The following is an 18,987-nucleotide window of genomic DNA, read 5'->3' as shown; positions in this document are numbered from 1 at the left end:
TACTAGATTCCCCATCACGCGCTAGCCAGATAGTCGAATAAGACCCATATCCAAGCTTATGAACAACTCGATATCGATTGTGAAAATAGGCTCCGATTTATATGGGGTGATAGCCCCCTGGTCGATAGCCCTCGAGTCTTTCGACTCCCTCAAGAGGCTCGTAGAGGAAATGATGATTAGAATTGTCATCAGTCTCCACCGAGTTGGATGTGGTGGAAGTGAACGCGCAGCGGGGTCGGTTGTGACGAAGTAGTGTCGTGCGCCCCTTACGAAGAATGGGAGGATAATGAAGACATGAAGGATGTAGGCGCAACAACCGAATAGCCAATGGCGACAACTTACTCATCGCTGTATCATGTGTAGAAGTTGAACCGAGAGAAGTTTGAGAATGAAACTTTCTCCCTATTCTTTTAGGTACGTCGTCAGCACAAGATAAATGTTTGTGATATGTAAATGCACATCATAATGCGAGTCCACAGGCGAGTCCACAAGTGGACACCTCCAAGGCTGGGCAGGGCTGGGTTGGGCCCCGGGGCAAGGGGATGATTATGTAATGCTCCCCCTGGTGGGCAGGTTCACCCCCAGCAGTAAATTGACAACCTCAAGTTTTCTACGGAGTACTGATTGGAACTTGAGAAAGTTGTACTGTCAACAATATGCCAGCATAATCTAGCAAATTTTAAAAGAGAAAGGCAGGATGGTTGACAAGACAAAGTGCTGGATTAAGCCTGGAATCAATGCTTTCATCGGCGCAGTCCTCACAAAGCGGGTATAGGGCAAATCGGTGGTGAGATGCCACGTCCCGCACGTTGAAGAGCTGGAGCAGGCTCGGTGGTTGGTTACCAACCGTTTGTGGGATTGCTGTCGATCCGGGGGTTGGGGACTTAGGCTGGGGGGAAAGTATGAACGTGCACGGGCTTGTTCTCGATATGTGGGGTGGAATCAAGCATGCTGATGTCAAGTATTTCCAATGGAATGGGTAGTGACGAAGTGAACGAAGAGACAGAAGTAAATACTGGAAGAACTAGTCTGAGTGTATGTTGTACAGAGTATTCAAGATGGCCTGTGCAAAGGAGCTGGGCATTAGTGCTTATCGGGGCTTGATGGGGTCCAAGTCTTGGCGTCAAAGAAGTTCTTTGCAACCTTGGACATTAAGTCTTAAAATAGGTAAAATTCAGGTACGGAGTACATGTTTGTTTATTCGATGCAGTCAGAAAATATAAATAAAACCAGTTACATTGAAAATTGTAGTAGCGCCCCGAGTCAGCGCTTAGGTACATGGACCCCTGGCGCGTGCGAATGGCCAGTGAGAAGGCAGAATGGAGAGTGTCGACCCCATATTCCCCGTTTGTGTCTCAGTTCTTTGAATTGCTCTAGGAATAGATACATAAGTTTGTATTGAGGTAGGCTTGGATATCCCTAATTTAGAACATATCAAAAGACAAAAGAGAAAAGAAAAAGAACAAAAGAAATGAAAGAAATGAATCTCTAGAAAAAGAGTCAGCCCTAAAAACCCGCTGTAACTTCCCGCGTCCCCACACTTCCCGAACTCTCCTCGATGTTTCATCTCTTCCCCTTTCTCAACTTCTCATTTTCCCAGCCTTTGTACTCAGGGCCACACTCATTCGACCTTATTAACCACATTCTTTCTCCACATTCCCTTTCTTGGCAATCAGCTTCAATGAAACTCTGCCTATTGTCGCTTTGAATACGCTAATGCGCGCCTGAGATACCAGCGCTTCATATCGCATACACGTGTCTTGCCCTCGATACCTGCCACCATCTACCTCTCTCCTTGACTTCCGCAGGCATGCGCCATTTGCGCCATTAAGATACCATTCCCATCGCTCATTGCGCCTGAGCTTTGTCTCTCTCTATTCTTTACACATACTTCGAACTCTCAATCACGACTTTGCCCGGCTGGACCGAGGAAGTCGACCTTTGATCGTCTGCGATCCCATTCTCTTCAATCCTCCGTGATAATTTCCTGGCAGGACCAGATCAATTGACACAATGCTGTGCTGTGGAGACCGCGAGAAGGGCGATGTCGCCATGGAGGAGAAATGGGACTACGTGGTATGTTTACACAATGACAGTGCTATATAGATGGCTCATGATACTAACAATTACTTCCTTAGAACTTGGACGACTTTAAATCCGAGTCTTGCTGGACACCATTCTCATATTTTTTCTTATGGGTGTTCCTCTTTATCTCGATTGCAGTATACGGTGTTGATACATTCACCGCAGTCAACTTGCTGGCTTTCTCTCGATGGTCCGGCAGGGTTGAACCCGCCATTCCCTTCAACATCTCCCGCTGGATCTTCGCTGCTTGTATCATTGCTTCCTTCGTTCTTTTGGCCTACCGATGGATACATGCTGTCCGCGCTATCCGCTCGGGCAGTATTACTCGCAGCTTTCTCGACCCGCTGGCTGTGCGCATTCAGAGTATTCGTTTCGGCAAGAAGGGTCGTGGATACAGGCGATTCCTCGTCTTCGCTGAATTAACGAAAGACAGGAAAGCAGCAGAATATGTCGCCCTTTATGCATACTTCTCTTTCCAGTGTAAGTTCACTACTATCGCCTATCTAGTCTTTGAATATGGCTGATGATGCTTTTAGTCTGGATGAACACGATCTTCGCAGATGGCCCGCGTCAAGTTCTCAACGGCATCACCCTATATTCGGTCATGCAGATGGACCTCCTTCCTGGCGGTAAGAATACACACGATGACGGAACATCTGGAGCCAGTCAATTCTTCAACAACGTAAAGATTCTGGCCGAGGAAAACAACCTTCAAGCTGTAGTCTTGTTTGGTATGCTTTTCACTCTGGTCATTTGGGTTCTATCAGTCCTCAAGTTGATATCGGCGATCGTACTCTATTTGATCTTCCTCTTCCACCATATCCCAGCGGAAGATGGTACTCTTTCAAGGTACTGCCGTCGAAAGGTTGGCCAACGGCTGAAGCGCATTGTGCATCGCAAAAATACCAAGGCCCTGGCAAAAGGACTCAAATTACAGAATCGAGCACCCACCCAGCCAATGCTGGCAGCGGATTCAAACCCGACCCTACCGTCTATCGCCGGAGATAAAGCTCCCGCAGTGGCTACATTGTCGCGAAGTACCACCCAGACGACTTTGCCGCCTTACTCACGGTCGACTTCCTCGACAGCGCTGGGGCAAAACCCGACACTGCCGAATCTGGGCTATGATGCCAAACCAACCCTGGCTCGAGTTGGAACTTCGTCTTCAGGATTGTCCGAGTCCGCTTCACTGACAGGAAATGCGGCCGGAATGGGATACACCCCTCTTGATCGCCAGAACCCGACACTTCCACCGGTCCCTCCCTTGCCGGCTAACGTTCCATCAAGGATGGCCACTCCTCTCTCTCGACCGGCTCCTGAGCCATATGATCATGATATTAGCCATAGTCCCGGCCCTGGATATCGCAATTTGACCGATAGTTCTGATTCTCGGCCATACCAGAGCCACACCCCAGCGCCCGATTATGCTTCGGCTGATATAAACGGTTCCAATAATCACGATTATTTCAACCGTGAACATGCGCCTGCTCCCTACGACCCCTACGGTCCTCCGAGGGCTGCATACGGCAGGGAAGACGGATATGGACCAAGATACGGGACCCCCGGTAGCCAGAGAGGCGCACCTCGCGCACAGCGAGAATACTATCCACAGGATCCATATTCAACAGATCCATATTCAACAAGGTCTCATACGCCGGCCAGCACTGGTGCGACGCCCGCTCCCTATCGGTCCGAAACCCCGGCGAGCTACCGACCCACACCTCCCCCACAAGCTGCCGCATTGGCACAGCCTCCAACAAGGACATTCACTCCAGTGAGCTCGGCAACTCCACCTCCTCAAAATGGTGGCTATGCAGCTTTCAACCCATCAATGGGTCATCAAACACCGCAGTCCCGTTCCCAGGCGCCTCCTGGTCCGTCTAGCTATACCAGAGCAAACACCGCTTCGCCCTCAGCCATGCATCGGGCTCCCCCAGGGCACACATTCAATCGCTCAAATACCCACCAATATTGATAGGGCTCACCGCTGTAGCCTTAACTTGAAGGCCACGAGACTTTATTATGATGAAAATCAGGAGCTGGCTCTCCTGTGCTTGATGACCGGACCACTCGCTAATACTGATCACGACCAGCGAGTCTCTCGAGATCTTGTACATACCCTTATTCGCCTTAGTCTGATATCCTTCTTCGAATTCTTATTCCCCATGACACGAATTGATCACTCTTTATTCCACCCTTTACTACAGTGAATGTATCGATACAATACACGTAGTTTGAAAGTACTCTTGATATCCCATTTATTACTCGATTCCATAAACCATATAATGTAAATGAAAATAAAACGAATATTATACACCAATACTGTACTAGACACCATAGGTGCCAATAAGTTACAACACCTTCCAATCACCAAATCTTCTTCGCAATCATCTCATACCGCTGTACATGATCAACATTCAACTCCCCATCCTTACTCTTATCCTTCTCTTCCTTCTCCTTCACCCTCCGCAATCCATCCGGGTCATCCGCATAAATCAACCTCCTCTTCTCATCCCCAACTTCAACAACACCCCACCCGCCAACACGCTGACTACCCTCAACATCAAAATCACGAGAACGGGGTGCACCACTCTCCGTCCCGGAATGACTCGACTGTCGGCGCTCACTCTCCCGAGCCTTCATCTTCCTGTACCGGGAACGCGCAAACGCAAGCAAAACCATGCCCAACAGGAGTTTCAGAATGAGTAAAACGATGAATCCAGTCAATAGCAGGATACCGGTAAAGATATGGACGGACTGGGCTGGAGATGGGATTGCGTTTTCGAGGAGAGTGCGGAAGAGCGCGCTGACGTGGGCCGCTGAGGCGGGGAGGAGAGTTGCCAGTGTTAAGGGTGGGGCGGAGGGGACTGGGGAGGGAGCGTAGTGGTTGTGGATTGAGGTTAGGGATGTTGCGCCGTTTGCTGTTGAGGAGGGGTGTTGGGGGAGGAGGGCTGCTAGGAACATTTGGTAGGTTTGGACGGAGACTCGGAAGAAGAGACAGGAGAGGGGGATGACGGGTAGGCCGATGCGACGGGTTAGGTTTTGTTCGCCGAAGGCGTTGGTGTAGTAGTCCTTTGCTAGGACATCAAGGAAGCGGCTGTAGATTGCTGGGCGGTTGTTGTTAAATTTGTTGATGTAGGCGTGTTTCAGCCAGTCTACCAACATCTCGGAGCCTAGGACGACTAAGAATGGGCCTAGGACTTGGGCTAGAGTTGGGATGAAGGAGTTGACGCTGTTGAATGAGGCTAGGATTGAGGATGGGAATAGAGTGAATGCTTGGGGTAGGATGGACGATGCAGTACGTGGGGGCGTGGATAGTGGTGTGCTGTTCGTGATTGTGGAGGATTGGCCGGGGAAACTGGATCCTAGTCCTAGATTGCCGATGAAATTGAATGCCCCTGTTTCCACGATGTTACGCGAAGCGATGATAGTAAGCATCAGCCACAGCTGGAACCGTTCTACCACGTCCGCACAGGTAAGCTGGAAGAGGTTTTCTTTCTCGAACTTGCGGAAGACGGTGGACTTGATCTCCACGAATTGGTTTGATAAAAGTAGCGTGATCAGGGCGTTGGAGTATGAGTTCACTGCCACATTCAGAGTCATGACCTGGTAGAACAGAGATAACGCATGGGATACTGTGTAAACTAGTGCCACCAGGAACAACCAGAATGGACGAATGATCTTGCTGCGGCCGTCCGGGCGACGCTCAAGGGCCTCACGCGAGAAGAGGCACTCGAGAACATCTTGACCTATGGCAGCCAAGAGCCTGTCGCTAACCTCAAGCACATTGTAAATAACGTATAGCTTGATAGCAGCCTGTCCACGAATCCAGTGGTACATTCGACTGGCATCGAAATACATCAAAACACAGCATGTAGCTATCATCAGCAGGCCTGTCAAGATGTCTGCTTTGTCATCTGGAAGTAGTGCCGAGGGCATCGACTTCTTCCGCCGATGGTGGTGTTTGCGGGATTCGGAGGATCGATGTTTCCTTCTTGGCGCTGCGTCTTGCCCCACAGAGGAGCCCTGAGGCACATGTGGAGTGGCATCAGATTCGCTTTCGCGTCTCCCACGTTGATCCTCCTTCACATTATGATTCCTCCTGCGCCATACACGACCAATCCCATTCATCACAAACTTCCAAATAAACCGGATCTCAGCTCCTAGGTTCATCACCCAAGACTCCCCTAGGATATATACAGCCTTAATAAACCGCAATGGCATTATGGTGAAAGAGTAAAGCCATGCATCAAGGCAAGCAAGACTCCCAAAGCAAAGTACCTGCTCGAGCATAGGTGCAAGCATAATGAAGTTCATAAGCCTCTCGATCTTCACTCGCGATGATTCATAAGGGAAGTCACTAGCTGCGTCTCGGTGAATGTACAGTGGCGAAGGTCGACCAGAAGCAAGCTCAAGCTGAAGATAGGTTGGAAGTGAAACTGGCGGCAAGGGGATTGATGATGGCAAGGGTGAAGACTTAGGCGATTCTATGATCTGAGGTGATGCAGTAAGGTGGCCTTTCAAGTCGCGGTCCAGCGCCGGCCGATCATGTTTCGAGCGCGATGCCCATGTCTGGGCTAAGCGGTCAGTGCCTGGAGTAACGGGCAATTGACGCCGCGTGAACCCCGGGGTAGAAACAGTTCGAGCAGGCTGCGGCCGATTGCGAAGTGTGTAATTCAGAGCATTCCGTGGCAAAGCTGGACTCACCGGTGCAGAGGCATCTCCCGGCAACACCTCTGTACTGGGCCGCAATTTGGGCAAAACCTCCGCAAGCGATGACTTTTCGCTCAGTGACTGAAGCACAGACTCCGGCAAATCCAGTTGTGCGAGAGGAGCATTCCCATGGGCGGTGTCCGAGACTACCCGGCTTCCAGTGTTCGTTTCTGATCCCACGGGACGGTAAGGTATTGACTCTGGCGAGGATGTGAGCTCCTGGATCTTCACAGGAGACAGTTTCATGACCTTCTCTTTGTCTGTTGGTAGTTGGTGTGACAGATCAGTAGACATATCAGCCAAAGCAGCTTTGACCTCAGGGCCATTATACACATCCACTACCGACAATCGGCCAGGGTTATCTCCGTTGCTTGGTGAATGCTCGACTAGTATCCCAAGTCCCTTCTCGCGTTCCAAGCCGTCCATTTTATATCCACCATTGACAAAGTGGTGTGCTGAAGCTGTATCGTGGTTCCGTTGACCATTTGTGCCATCGTCTCCATTGGTTGGCCGTGGGTCAGGCTCGCTGTTTGACTGTGCCCTAGGAGTATCTACTCGGCTGTTGTTCCCCTCGACAGAATATGACAACGATTGTTTCTGGACCTTCAAACTCCCATTGGTCCCGTTTGCGATACCATGCTCGGCCATCTTCCGCTGTGACAGAGCTTCACTGGTATCTATGGCAGGGCTCATTCTAATACCCCAGCAACTCACAACAATACGATGTGTCCCTTGAAAATATCCAGAGGCTTGCAGTATCTCCACTCATATCATGAGAAAGCGCAGATATCCAGCATGCATTATTCGAATTTAGCTCGCGGCGGGTGATCAACTATGTTCGAAGATCAAGAGGCGTAAAGGAAAAGGTTAGGGAGGCAATAGTGGCGTGGTTCGTTGTATTAACAATAGCATTCGTCCAGCTGATACATCCTGAATAATAAAGGCACAATGTCTGGGCTGTTCAGAACAGTTTTTGACGCAGGAGTCTGGGGAAAGATAAGGATGGCAGATTATCTGGCCAGTCGGTGAGTCGGAGATTAGCGTCATTAAATGCCTCAGGCAGTGGGGCATTATCACGTGACTGTAATGGTAAATTACATAATCACCTGTTTAGCAGGGCTGCTGGAATGGAAGAACTACGAACTCAACTACAACAAATATGTCTCTCTGTTCACTACTCCTAAAACTTTAACCGTATACTGTGAAATTTGTAGTATGCATGTTCAAAGCAACACCACTTCACATAACCAGAGATTCTGCAAATGATGCCAGAATGCAATTGACATTCATGCTGACCCCTTGGTGATAGAGATGATCCAATCTGCGACTTCCTTAGGCCGGGATGCATTTGGCGCATGTCCAGATTCAATTTCTGTAACATCAACCTTGCCACCGATCTGCCTTTCCATCATCGCGATGCTTGCTCTCTGTAGCTCGGGGTCCTGCGCAAGGTCCTTGGTACACAGCAAATACGACACCGGCACATCTTTAAACCCAGCATGACTTAGACTAGCAGGAAATGTAGAGCCCGAATGACGAGTACTCATCTTTGCCCACTTTTCGCCCTCTTCCTTCGGCAAGTCATTGAAGACATTGGAAGCAGTAACCGAGATGTCCGTCTGATGCAACCATCCATCATCCTACATTTCACATTAGCCCCGGACAAACGGATTGCATGAAGCGAAACATACATCAAACCTAATCTCGAATGGAGAGGCTCGCGGAAGCATATTATCTGGCATAATAACGCTGGCATCTGATTCTCCGACTGGTAGAATGATACAAGAGATATAACCCAGTCTCACTAGACCGCCTGGGTTGCCTTGTCGCTGTCTTTCGGCTTTGCTGAGTCCTTTTATGCTTTCTGTAGCAGGTGTACCCCCGTAAGAGTGGGCGATGAGTACGACGTCCTTGCCTTCGTTTGCGTGCTTTGAGATTTCTGATGCAATGAAAGCGGCGTCGTCTTGCATAGTGCCTGGAACGTTGGTTTTATAGCCTACGCTGGGAAGGTGAAGAGCTTGAACGGGGTATCCTTCACTCGCAACATGGGTAATCACATCACTGTACAGTTCGGGCGTTGTGAAGCCTCCTGGCACGATCAAGATTGTCGGCTTATCCATTGATCGCAGGGAGAATTGATGAGGCAAAGCTGTATTTTGGCACGGACAACCTGTAGGTGTCTACGTGATTACACTAATGAAATCGAGGATGATGACGACGATAATGATGATGTTGATGAGGATGGAAGGGGAATGAACTGTTTTGACAATTGAGAGGCGGCGTAACCGTGCGCTGACCCCTGGCCCCCACCATGTGCTTAGTCTGTCGGCGATATCTTCTGTCCTGAACGCATAATAACAACACAAAAGGGAGTTATTATGGGCATCGTTTTGGAGATCTTACTTTACACTATATATATCATCTCATATCTTTCCTCGCTAGCTTGAGGGCTGAAAGAGCGTATATATTGTGTACTCGGGCTCTCAGCATCCTTTTTCTGAGCACGTCAGATAAAAGATATTTAGTTCAGATCCAGCACTTGGTAAATGATGTTGGACGCATGGCACGGTTACCACGAACTGTCGTAGCTAGATCTCCGCACCGGCCCATAAAGCCCAAAGCCCAAAGCCCAACCCTCCCAAGCCTGCAAATGAGTTAGGCTTTAAGCCCGGTTTTTGGGCCCATTGCGGAGGTCTAGCCGCAGCTCTTCTAGTATAAGTAGGTAGTCTTCTCCTAGTCCTCTGGAGAACGCACGAAATTTTATATAATGACACGATGATACCTGAATCTAAATTCAGTTAATTTAAGAGGTATTATGGCATTCCCATCGATATAGTATATCAATCGTAGAGTTGAAAACCTGTTCAAAAGGACTAGTATAATCATGATACATACGCCTAAAATATACCATACTTGGAGAATTTTCATGAAAACGTATGGACCCTTTCTGTTATCGGAGCTCGAATTAACTTGACGTTGGCTACCATGGCTCTAGAATCCATATTAGGCGGCGGCTAGCAAAAGCCATAGATATATGTTCTTCTACCATTCCAAACCCCAAATATCTTTCTCTTTTCTATTTCTGCCCTATACAAAAGATTTGCATCGTCTAATCATCCCTAAAAATGTCTGAACTATTTTTTGAAGACCAGGAATCGAAGACAGTCCCCTACTACCACGACCGCCCTCCACAATACGACTCATGCCAGTCAAGCCAAGATGTACTCACCACTGTCATTGAAAACGAGCGCACTTGCCGAATCTTAATCCAACGGCTTAATAGCCTTGGGACAGAGATGGCCGATGTGGCAGAGAATAGTGATAAACCCACCGATAGTGATCACCTTCTACGAGCGGAGTTACTTCTAGAGATGAGTCGGCTATTTGCCGAGGGGTCGCATATTTCTAGAGAGCTAGCAGACATTTACAAAGAACGGCCCGGTCCGAATAGCGAACTCTATGTCGCGATGTCAAGACTCACTTTTAGCGAGTTCGACCGGACGTATGCTTCTTTAAGGCGGAATGCCAATAGGCAGATACAAGACGAGCTGGGTCAGGACCATACGGACCGCACCGACTGCTCTGAGAGTGAGTTTGAATACAATTCTCAATGCACTTCAGAGATGAATGAAAGAGAGGGAACCGGGGATCTCACACACGACCCTCCGTGCTCATGTGATCGGTTCTTGGAGCTCTCGGCAAAGGTGGATGAAATTCATGATAAACTTGGCCAAAGCCTTCAATCCCATGAAACGGCCAATGTTTCAGAGACCATCCATGATACTCCCGCAAAGCGACCTAGGAGCTTTTGGAGGCGAATTATGAAACATCCACTTTAGCCTTAGTGGCAAAGTGGAATGAGGGTCTCTGGAGCGAACAGGCTAAGACTGCTGAATACTGGTGTTTTCTATCTTGTGTTATGCCAACTTTTTACCCTATAAGAGGATCTTATATCTGTTGGATGGTGATATGGCTCCCATCTCATCTTTATGTTCACTTGCTATGCTGTTTGTTGTGAGGTTTTGTGCTTGGAACGCATGTGCCCTACTTTATAATTCAATGGTCTTTCTTTATATCTCTCTCTTACTCAGTATCCCGAACAATAGCACGGTCTAAAGGTCCCAATACTCAATAGTCCTTCAAAACCTTTCCAATTCCTTTTCAAATCCATCACTATTGTAGAACAATGAGGATTTGCTACAAGACTTAACTCATATCCAAAAGCCGGAAAAGACCGAAAAACAAGAAAGTTGTCGACTGGACAGACGAAGTTGAAGTGACTCCAAGGATAATGAAGGTACGGGCGTAGTATATCCATGCATAGTCTATATGGCTATCTCGTTGCAATAGATTCCACATAATATTTTTACTAGTATTCCTAGAGATAGCTGAGGTATGCGCTAATAGATTAGAAATCATCTGGAAGTCTTATTGGGGAAGATCTTTACGAAGACCGCAGAACTAGCCCTAAATCACATCTGTTGTGATATCAACGCTGCCGTTTGCTATGCATGTTGTTTTACGTGGGTATAAATGTCTAGTGTGTCCATAGATTTCTCCAATACAACTCTCTTCCTTCTTCATCTCTCTCTCATAGCATGCTCAGCAAACATGCTCAACAACACCTAGTGATGAATTTATGAGAAGAAAACAAGGCTGTCTGGGATGAATGAGACAGCCAAGCTGGCCACCTACCGACACCCGATACATAGAAGACCCAGTCATGAGTCCCAAGACGCGATCAATGCTTGGTTTGCCACCACTAAGCTCACAGTTAGCAAGGTTACCGACACGAGCAATGTCAACAGTCACCGCGACTGCTACTCTACACCTAGAGGGATTGATTTACTAGGTCAGTGCGGACATCAAAGACCTGATGGGACATTTCATCGGCTTGAAATCATGTATCGATGCTAAACTAGTCATGAAGGAGTTCGAACCCTCGGGCGTAGAAGACCCTATTGAATGAGCTGAATAGGTTCCATTGCCCTTCATTCATGAGAAAGAGAAACTCGATACGTGCTGCGGCCCGCGGAACCAGTTATAGAGTCCTAAATATTCTCCCACTTGAATCAAATGAACACAATGTCATATCATTCCAGATTCGCATATCAATCATGCCTATCATGTACCTAAGGTATTCCATAACTATAATGCATATACGCTATCATCAGATATACGTCAAGTGACAAACCAAAACAGTATGTACCTCAACCCTAAAGCCACTAGATCTACCAGTAGCCAGGGAAAAGCCAGTCCAGCTTCTCCTTAGCCTCGGGCTTCCAGTTAGTCTGAGGGGTGCTAACACCGAACTTAATACCACCAGCCAAGTGCTTAGCCTGGACCAACTCGGTGTGCTTGTCGCTAGCCAGGGCGTCAAGGACAGCAGTCACGAAGCGGCGAGCGTTCTCAGCGTTAGACTTCATGTTGCCCATGACCATCTCCACGGTCACGTCGGCCGTGGCCTCGTGCCAGCAGTCGTAGTCCGTGGACATGCAGATCATCTGGTAGGCGATCTCGGCCTCACGGGCGAGCTTGGCCTCAGGGAGGGCGGACATGTTAATGACGCTGCCACCCCATGAGCGGTACATGTTGCTCTCAGCACGAGTAGAGAACTGAGGGCCCTCTGAATCGTGTAGGAGATAAGGTTAGCGATATTTTGCCATCTGAACTGGTCACAGTTTCACATACCCATGCAGATCAGAGTGCCACGGTCGTGCAGGACGACACCATCACCCTCGAGGCTGTGTCCGCACTCACGCACCACCTTGGCGATACCCTCATCGAAGGGGTCACCGAAGGGGACGTGAGCGACAATACCGCCCTCGAAGAAAGTCCACGGACGCACGCCCTTGGTGCGGTCAATGACCTGGTCGGGGATGACGAAGTCACGGGGCTTGATATCCTCCTGGAGACTGCCGACAGCGGAGAAAGCAATCACGCTGCGGACACCGATAGAGCGCAGGGCAGCGATGTTGGCGCGGGCGGGAACCTCATGAGGAGCGATCTGGTGGTGCAAGCCGTGGCGGCTCAAGAAGGCAACAGCAACAACCTTGTTGTTGTGCTTACACTCGTGGTGCAGAATAGTGATGGGCGAGGAAGGGGCGCCCCAAGGGGTTGTGATATTCAGCGAGGCCACCTGGGTGAAGCCGGGCAACTCGCGCAGACCGGTGCCGCCGATGACAGCGATTGGGACGGGCCCTATTTGATTCACTATCGTCAGCTTTTTATCGAAGTGGGGGTGTGAGGGGCAGTGATGTGAGAGTGGAAAAAAGTACACGTACCGTCGTATGTGGTAGGGAGAGAAGCCATTCTGCGAGCGAGTTGTTTTGCGGACTCAATTCGACGAAATGGTTTCGATATAGAAGAAATGGAACGTAAGCCTAAGATCCAGCGCATCTTGCGCCATCTTCAAATCTCTGAGGCTGCGGCCAGCCTGCATCCCTCCGATTGGTTGTTGATCGACCCACGTGTCGCGGGTACCTGAGGCCGCCACCTGCCTTTTTGGGCGATCTATAAAACTTCAAACATCTCAACCTCTACATGTCCATATTGTATCGTCGTAGTTGAGCATTCGCTACGAGCATCTTAAATATTTTCTTTGGTTCAACGTATACATATTTCAATTTTGGATCTTAAATACAATCTGAGGTGATACATGGTACAAAGTGTGGAGTAATGTACTCAGACCAGTCTAAGCCGGCAACCACTCATAATGATGAGGACCCTTGTGAACTGGTCCTGGATCTTCACCTGGAATACCAGGCCTGTTATAGTTGTGTGCACCGAAGTAGTCCATCTGAGCCTCCATGAACTTAGTCGGCAGTCCTAGTCCACCCTCATACTTGAGGTATTCTAGAGTAGCCGAGAGAGCCGGGATATATTGATCAAACTTGGTCCCTTCCATAACAACCTGCTTAAGACTGTGGAAGTTCTGGCGCAGCTCATGCGCAACTGCATCCACAAACTTGGTGTTCGTCAGCTCATTCTGCGTGGCAAGCGGCGGCTGCAGTAGATCCGCGATGTAATCGGACTTAATGATACATCCAGCTCGCCAGATTTGCAGACAGTCGCCCAAGTTGACATTCCAGCCTTCGTCTATCGACGCTCGGGAAATGAGCTCCAACCCCTGGCAGAAAGATGCCAGGAAGGCACAGTACACAGCTTTTCGTAGGTGCTCGATAATCTCTGTATGAGGCCGGGTTCCCTCGATGGGTTTTGGGATAGGCATCTCTAACTTCTTCGCAACACGCGCTCGCTCTATGCGGTTTCCACTGGTGATTCGCAAATAATGGGCAGCTGCTAATGTCGGACAAGACACATGTCGGGAAGCAGACTCCATGAGACACCACAGTGGGGTGCCTTCAGTGTTATCATCGTCCTGAACCACCTTGTCGAGGACATCGTCAAGCACATATCCATCATCACGACTAGCTCCCTCGCCCTTGTAATCACCTTTGGGGGTTCTTCGTGTGTGTAAAATGTGGGCGCCGATCTTAATCAGGTAATTACCTCGAAGCTCGCCAGACTCGTTCCATTTCTCGAACACATCTCCGATCTTGCCATGGTCCATACCGAGTCCCTCATGCATGTATTGCCATGTTTCAGCAAGAACAGAAAGCATTCCACCCTCAATTCCATTATGAACCATCTTGATGTAATGTCCCGATCCACCGGGACCCATGCGCTTCACGCACGGAGTGCCAGACTTGGGATCATGAGCCGCATACGACTCTAGGAATGGCATAACACATTCTATGGCTTTGGCATCTCCGCCAGGTGAGAGACTAGGTCCACGGCGCGCAGACTGATATCCACCTGAAACGCCCATTCCGATCCAGCTGACACCGATGGCAGCACACTCTTTCTGGCGTCGCTCGGTGTTGCGGTAATTTTCATTTCCGCCATCGAGGATGATATCACCTTCTTTCAGGTCGGGCTTTAGCATGCGGAGTACCTCGTCTGCGGGATGGCCATGCGTGATGGAGAACATGAATAGTTTCCGTTCGGATTTGCCCTCTAGGCTCTTGGAGAATTGGTTGATGTCATAAAAGCCTTGGACTTTGCCTGTAATGCTCTGGTCTGCTTTTGCGTACTTCACCACTTCATCGACACTCTCCTTTTTTACATCCCAGACCGAGACTAAGAGGCCGAGCTCAGCGAAGCGGAGGGTCATCATGGAGCCCATGTTTCCGGCTCCGACGACGCCGATGCTTTTGATGGCAGGAGGCATTGTGGATTGGCCTTGATTCTGTAAGACTAGCTCATGCAAGAGTCACAATTCAAAATTCAAGTGTAAAATATGCGGGAGTCTGGGATGACATTCGCTGTTCTTGAACGAGAAGCTTGTGGCGTTCGGGTCAATGATCCGGGAGATTGTCAATATGCAATCAGACACGCCACGGATAGTTAACGGAGTGTGTTTCCTTTTGACTAGATAGAATTATTGTTTAGATGGCAAGTGAGGCAAACTCATTATTGTGCAGTCTATATACTCACAATTTTGCCAAACTTGATCTGTGATGATATGATGCATTTCTGACGACATATGCCCTAACCAGGAGCACTTACATCACAATAAACAAAGAATGAAGAAGGAATGGGCAAAACAAGATAATATGAGGCAAACATGTACTTAATGATACCAAGCATGGCAATCTTTCATAGAAGCTCTCCATCCATGTCTAGTGCATTGTGCATTTCCACCGATATCAACAACTCCCAATAATATCACGAAACACAATAGACACTTTTCTTGGCCCTGAATTTCCAAAGCAGAAAAGAAAAACAGACAATGTCAATTCCCTACTCGAGCCTCCAAAATGTTCCCCTCTCATACGCTTCCTGCTCGATCGGCTGCGGTCCGAACAGCACACTCCCGCTCCGACTCCAAGCAATCAGCGAAGCAGGCTTTAGCGCAATCGAGCTCTCTTTCCCAGACATCCTAGAATATGGCGCGGAAATCACAGGCAATGAAATCGCACCGGACAACTATATGGCAATTTTACCCGTGGCTGTGGAGATCCGCAAACTATGCGATGAACGCAAGTTGAAAATCATGATGCTACAACCATTCTCAAACTTCGAAGGTTGGTCTAAGGGCTCTGTTGAGCGTGAGGAGGCATTTGCCCGAGCGACAGGCTGGATGGAAATTATGAATGTCGTGGGTACAGATTTGTTGCAGGTATGACAGCGATATATATATACGTCCAGCACCCAGATATTATCACGAACAATAAACTAATACCAAATCTAGGTCGGAGCAACAGACACACCGGGACACATAATCACCAGCGACCGCGATGCGATCATCTACGACTTGCAAGTTTTATCCGACCTTCTCGCAAAACGCAACTACCGCCTCGCCTATGAGAACTGGTGTTGGGCGACCCATGCACCGGGATGGAAGCATGTCTGGGAGATTGTGAAAGCCGTAGATCGCCCAAATTGTGGGTTATGTTTGGATACATTCCAAACTGCGGGCAGTGAATGGGGTGATCCGACTACTGAGTCTGGTCTAATTGAGTCAGTCCCGCAGCCTGAGCTACAGAAGCGGTTCGAGGCGAGTATGGATGAGCTTGCCAAATCTGTGCCAAGTGAGAAGATTTATTTGCTTCAGATCTCAGATGCATATAAGGTGTCGCCGCCGTTGGAGGACAAGGTTATTGGTGGATTGAGACCAAAGGGTCGCTGGAGTCATGATTATAGGCCTATGCCATATGACGGTGGCTATTTGCCTATTGAGGATGTTGCGAAGGCGGTGCTCAAAACGGGGTTCCGGGGTTGGTTCTCAATGGAGATCTTTGATAGTGGACCGCAGGGGACTGGGAAGCAGTACGAGCTGGGGTCTTTTGCGGCAAAGGCTATGGCTAATATGCAAAAGCTTTTGAAGAATTGTGCGACGGATTGAAGGAAATAAATTGCCTGCTAGATATTTATAATGATAGATGGTTTCTGAACAAGTCGTACTTGGTATATTTGGTATATTGTCTTTTAGACTTGAAATAAATACATATTTTGAGGATTCCTTGGAAATTCCTGGACACAATTTGAAAAAACGCCGGGGTGAGATGCAAGACTGACGCCAATGAGATCATAAAGCATGCGAGATCAACTTGAAGATCATGGATAGATAGTCATCTATTAGTTGGCGTTGCTGGGGTACGCAACGGTGTATGTGGGAACGAACTCCTCCTTCATGGAGCGCAAGCTGACGAAACGGGACATCAGGTTGGCACTTCCGGCCTTGTCGTTGGTACCGCTAGCACGGGCACCACCGAAGGGCTGCTGGCCGACAACGGCACCGGTGCTCTTGCAGTTGATGTAGAAGTTACCCGCGGCGTTGCGGAGAGCATCACCAGCGGTCTGGACAGCGGCACGGTCCTGGGCAAAGATAGAGCCGGTCAGAGCGTAAGTGCTGGTGCTATCGATCTTCTCACAAATCTTGGTGAATTCGGCGTCGGTGGCGTCGTTGTAAGAGTGGATGACCAGAATGGGACCGAAAAGCTCGCGCGAAAGGAGAGGGTGGTCCGGGTTGGTGGTGCGGTACACCGTAGGCTGGATGTACCATCCCTTGGAGGAATCATAGGTTCCACCGACGAGCAGCTCAAGCTCGGGGTCATTCTTGGCCTCATCGATGACACCGGAAAGCTTGTTGAAGGAAGCCTCGTGGATGACGGGACCGCAGAAGTTGGTGAACTCGGAGGGTTCGCCAACCTTGAGCTTCTGCACCTCAGCCACGACCTGCTGGGCGAAGTCCTCGGCAATAGAAGAGGCAATGTAGGCACGGGAGGTGGCGCTGCACTTCTGGCCCTGGAACTCGAAAGCACCACGGACGGTCTGGACTGCGGCGTTGCGGACATCTGCGGACTTGTGCACCAAGTGGAAGTTCTTGCCACCGGTCTCACCCACGATGCGAGGGTAGCTGCGGTATTTGCCATCTGCCACACCCTGCGAGATCTTGCCGTACAGCATGCGGAAAACATCAGTGCTTCCGGTGAAGTGAAGAGCAGCGAAGTCGCGGCTTTCAAGGACAGTGCTAGTCACCTCGGCGGCGTCACCAGGAACGAACTGGATGACGTCCTTGGGCAGACCGGCCTCAAGCAGGATCTGGTGAACGAGCCAGTTGGAGGCGATTGCAGAAGGAGAGGGCTTCCAGATCACGACATTACCCATCAGAGCGGGTGCACCAGCCAAGTTACCGCCGATTGCGGTGAAGTTGAAGGGGCTGATGGCGTACACGAAACCCTCAAGAGGGCGGTACTCAAGACGGTTCCACACTCCAGCAGCGTTGTGGGAAGGCTGCTGTGCGTAAAGCTCTTCGGCATACTTCACACCGAATCGGAAGAAGTCACAGAGCTCAGCAGCGGAATCAATCTCGGCTTGCCAGGCATTCTTGCCCTGTCCGTGCATAGTCAAGGCCATAATATCGTAGCGGTACTTAGTGGAAATCAGATCAGCGGCCTTGAGGAAAATGCTAGCACGTTCGGCGAAAGGAGTATCGGCCCAGGACTGGCGAGCGGCGAGAGCTGAATCAATGGCGGACTGAACATCGGCCTTGGATGCATTGGAGTAAGTTGCCACAGGACCATGGGTTGCAGGGTTAGACTGTGTGAAGGTTTCATATCCCTTGAGCTGTGCGTTTTAATGTCAGAAATTATTCGATAGATATAGACTTTTCTTAATCATTCTTACCTCCTTGCCCGCAACTACCAGCGGCACGTTCAAAGGGGCTTGCTGCTTGTAGTTTGCCAAAGCCTCCTCGAGACCCTTGCGATCTGGAGATCCAGGAGCATAGTGTTTCTTAATGTTCCAAATTAGCCCAAATGATCAAACAATGTAGATTTTAATGCGGAACTCACGTTAGGTTCATTGTTAATCGTGGGCACCTTGAAAGTGGCATAAGTGCCCATAGAGCGTGTGCTGGAGATCGGTACGCGGCATGCGCGGGAAATGGGCGCACGGGTGCGCAGAATCGAAGACATCATAATGGTAGTTTGAAAGATAATGAACCAACTTCCAAGCTTTGCAGAGTGAAGATTCGGAGAAAGAAGTAGACGCGGGGAAGAAAGTATGAATAAGGGCCGGCTACTACCGGTTAGAGGCTCATAGCTACCCTGGTAAGGCGGGCGGCACTGGGACTGGCTGAAATCTACAGCCAATCAGAAGTGGCCGGTAGGTATCCCGGGT

At 49.3% G+C, this 18,987-nt stretch overlaps 8 protein-coding genes across 8 annotated transcripts; 3 read left to right on the top strand and 5 right to left on the bottom strand.

Annotated features, from left to right (window-relative positions):
• Nucleotides 1-2,013: 2,013 nt before the first annotated feature.
• PGRI_020200 (uncharacterized protein) lies at nucleotides 2,014-4,060 on the top strand (the record flags this gene model as incomplete). The annotated part of the gene is made up of 3 exons (XM_040789733.1): nucleotides 2,014-2,076; nucleotides 2,139-2,565; nucleotides 2,622-4,060. 3 exons carry the CDS (start codon nucleotides 2,014-2,016, stop codon nucleotides 4,058-4,060), a joined length of 1,929 nt encoding a protein of 642 aa, XP_040646686.1.
• A 392-nt stretch (nucleotides 4,061-4,452) lies between these two features.
• Nucleotides 4,453-7,446, bottom strand: PGRI_020190 (TAPT1 family protein; the record flags this gene model as incomplete). Its single annotated transcript, XM_040789732.1, has 1 exon — nucleotides 4,453-7,446. The coding sequence occupies one exon, from the start codon at nucleotides 7,444-7,446 to the stop codon at nucleotides 4,453-4,455; it is 2,994 nt and encodes a 997-aa protein (XP_040646685.1).
• A 638-nt stretch (nucleotides 7,447-8,084) lies between these two features.
• Nucleotides 8,085-8,918, bottom strand: PGRI_020180 (alpha/beta hydrolase; the record flags this gene model as incomplete). The annotated part of the gene is made up of 2 exons (XM_040789731.1): nucleotides 8,085-8,438; nucleotides 8,490-8,918. 2 exons carry the CDS (start codon nucleotides 8,916-8,918, stop codon nucleotides 8,085-8,087), a joined length of 783 nt encoding a protein of 260 aa, XP_040646684.1.
• A 1,005-nt stretch (nucleotides 8,919-9,923) lies between these two features.
• PGRI_020170 (uncharacterized protein) lies at nucleotides 9,924-10,637 on the top strand (the record flags this gene model as incomplete). The annotated part of the gene is made up of 1 exon (XM_040789730.1): nucleotides 9,924-10,637. One exon carries the CDS (start codon nucleotides 9,924-9,926, stop codon nucleotides 10,635-10,637), a length of 714 nt encoding a protein of 237 aa, XP_040646683.1.
• Nucleotides 10,638-12,029: 1,392 nt separating this feature from the next.
• On the bottom strand, nucleotides 12,030-13,110 carry PGRI_020160 (S-methyl-5-thioadenosine phosphorylase; the record flags this gene model as incomplete). Its single annotated transcript, XM_040789729.1, has 3 exons — nucleotides 12,030-12,424; nucleotides 12,490-12,999; nucleotides 13,083-13,110. The coding sequence occupies 3 exons, from the start codon at nucleotides 13,108-13,110 to the stop codon at nucleotides 12,030-12,032; spliced, it is 933 nt and encodes a 310-aa protein (XP_040646682.1).
• Nucleotides 13,111-13,492: 382 nt separating this feature from the next.
• PGRI_020150 (6-phosphogluconate dehydrogenase, decarboxylating) lies at nucleotides 13,493-15,031 on the bottom strand (the record flags this gene model as incomplete). The annotated part of the gene is made up of 1 exon (XM_040789728.1): nucleotides 13,493-15,031. The coding sequence occupies one exon, from the start codon at nucleotides 15,029-15,031 to the stop codon at nucleotides 13,493-13,495; it is 1,539 nt and encodes a 512-aa protein (XP_040646681.1).
• A 561-nt stretch (nucleotides 15,032-15,592) lies between these two features.
• Nucleotides 15,593-16,708, top strand: PGRI_020140 (sugar phosphate isomerase/epimerase family protein; the record flags this gene model as incomplete). Its single annotated transcript, XM_040789727.1, has 2 exons — nucleotides 15,593-15,982; nucleotides 16,055-16,708. 2 exons carry the CDS (start codon nucleotides 15,593-15,595, stop codon nucleotides 16,706-16,708), a joined length of 1,044 nt encoding a protein of 347 aa, XP_040646680.1.
• A 233-nt stretch (nucleotides 16,709-16,941) lies between these two features.
• Nucleotides 16,942-18,785, bottom strand: prnC (delta-1-pyrroline-5-carboxylate dehydrogenase prnC; the record flags this gene model as incomplete). The annotated part of the gene is made up of 3 exons (XM_040789726.1): nucleotides 16,942-18,432; nucleotides 18,493-18,600; nucleotides 18,660-18,785. The coding sequence occupies 3 exons, from the start codon at nucleotides 18,783-18,785 to the stop codon at nucleotides 16,942-16,944; spliced, it is 1,725 nt and encodes a 574-aa protein (XP_040646679.1).
• Between the last annotated feature and the right edge of the window lie 202 nt (nucleotides 18,786-18,987).

Source organism: Penicillium griseofulvum, assembly GCF_001561935.1.
Source record: "Penicillium griseofulvum strain PG3 chromosome Unknown contig_80, whole genome shotgun sequence".
In the NCBI taxonomy this organism is placed as follows: domain Eukaryota; kingdom Fungi; phylum Ascomycota; class Eurotiomycetes; order Eurotiales; family Aspergillaceae; genus Penicillium; species Penicillium griseofulvum.
Note: the sequence above shows the minus strand (reverse complement) of the source record. Positions and strands in the feature narration are given on the sequence as shown.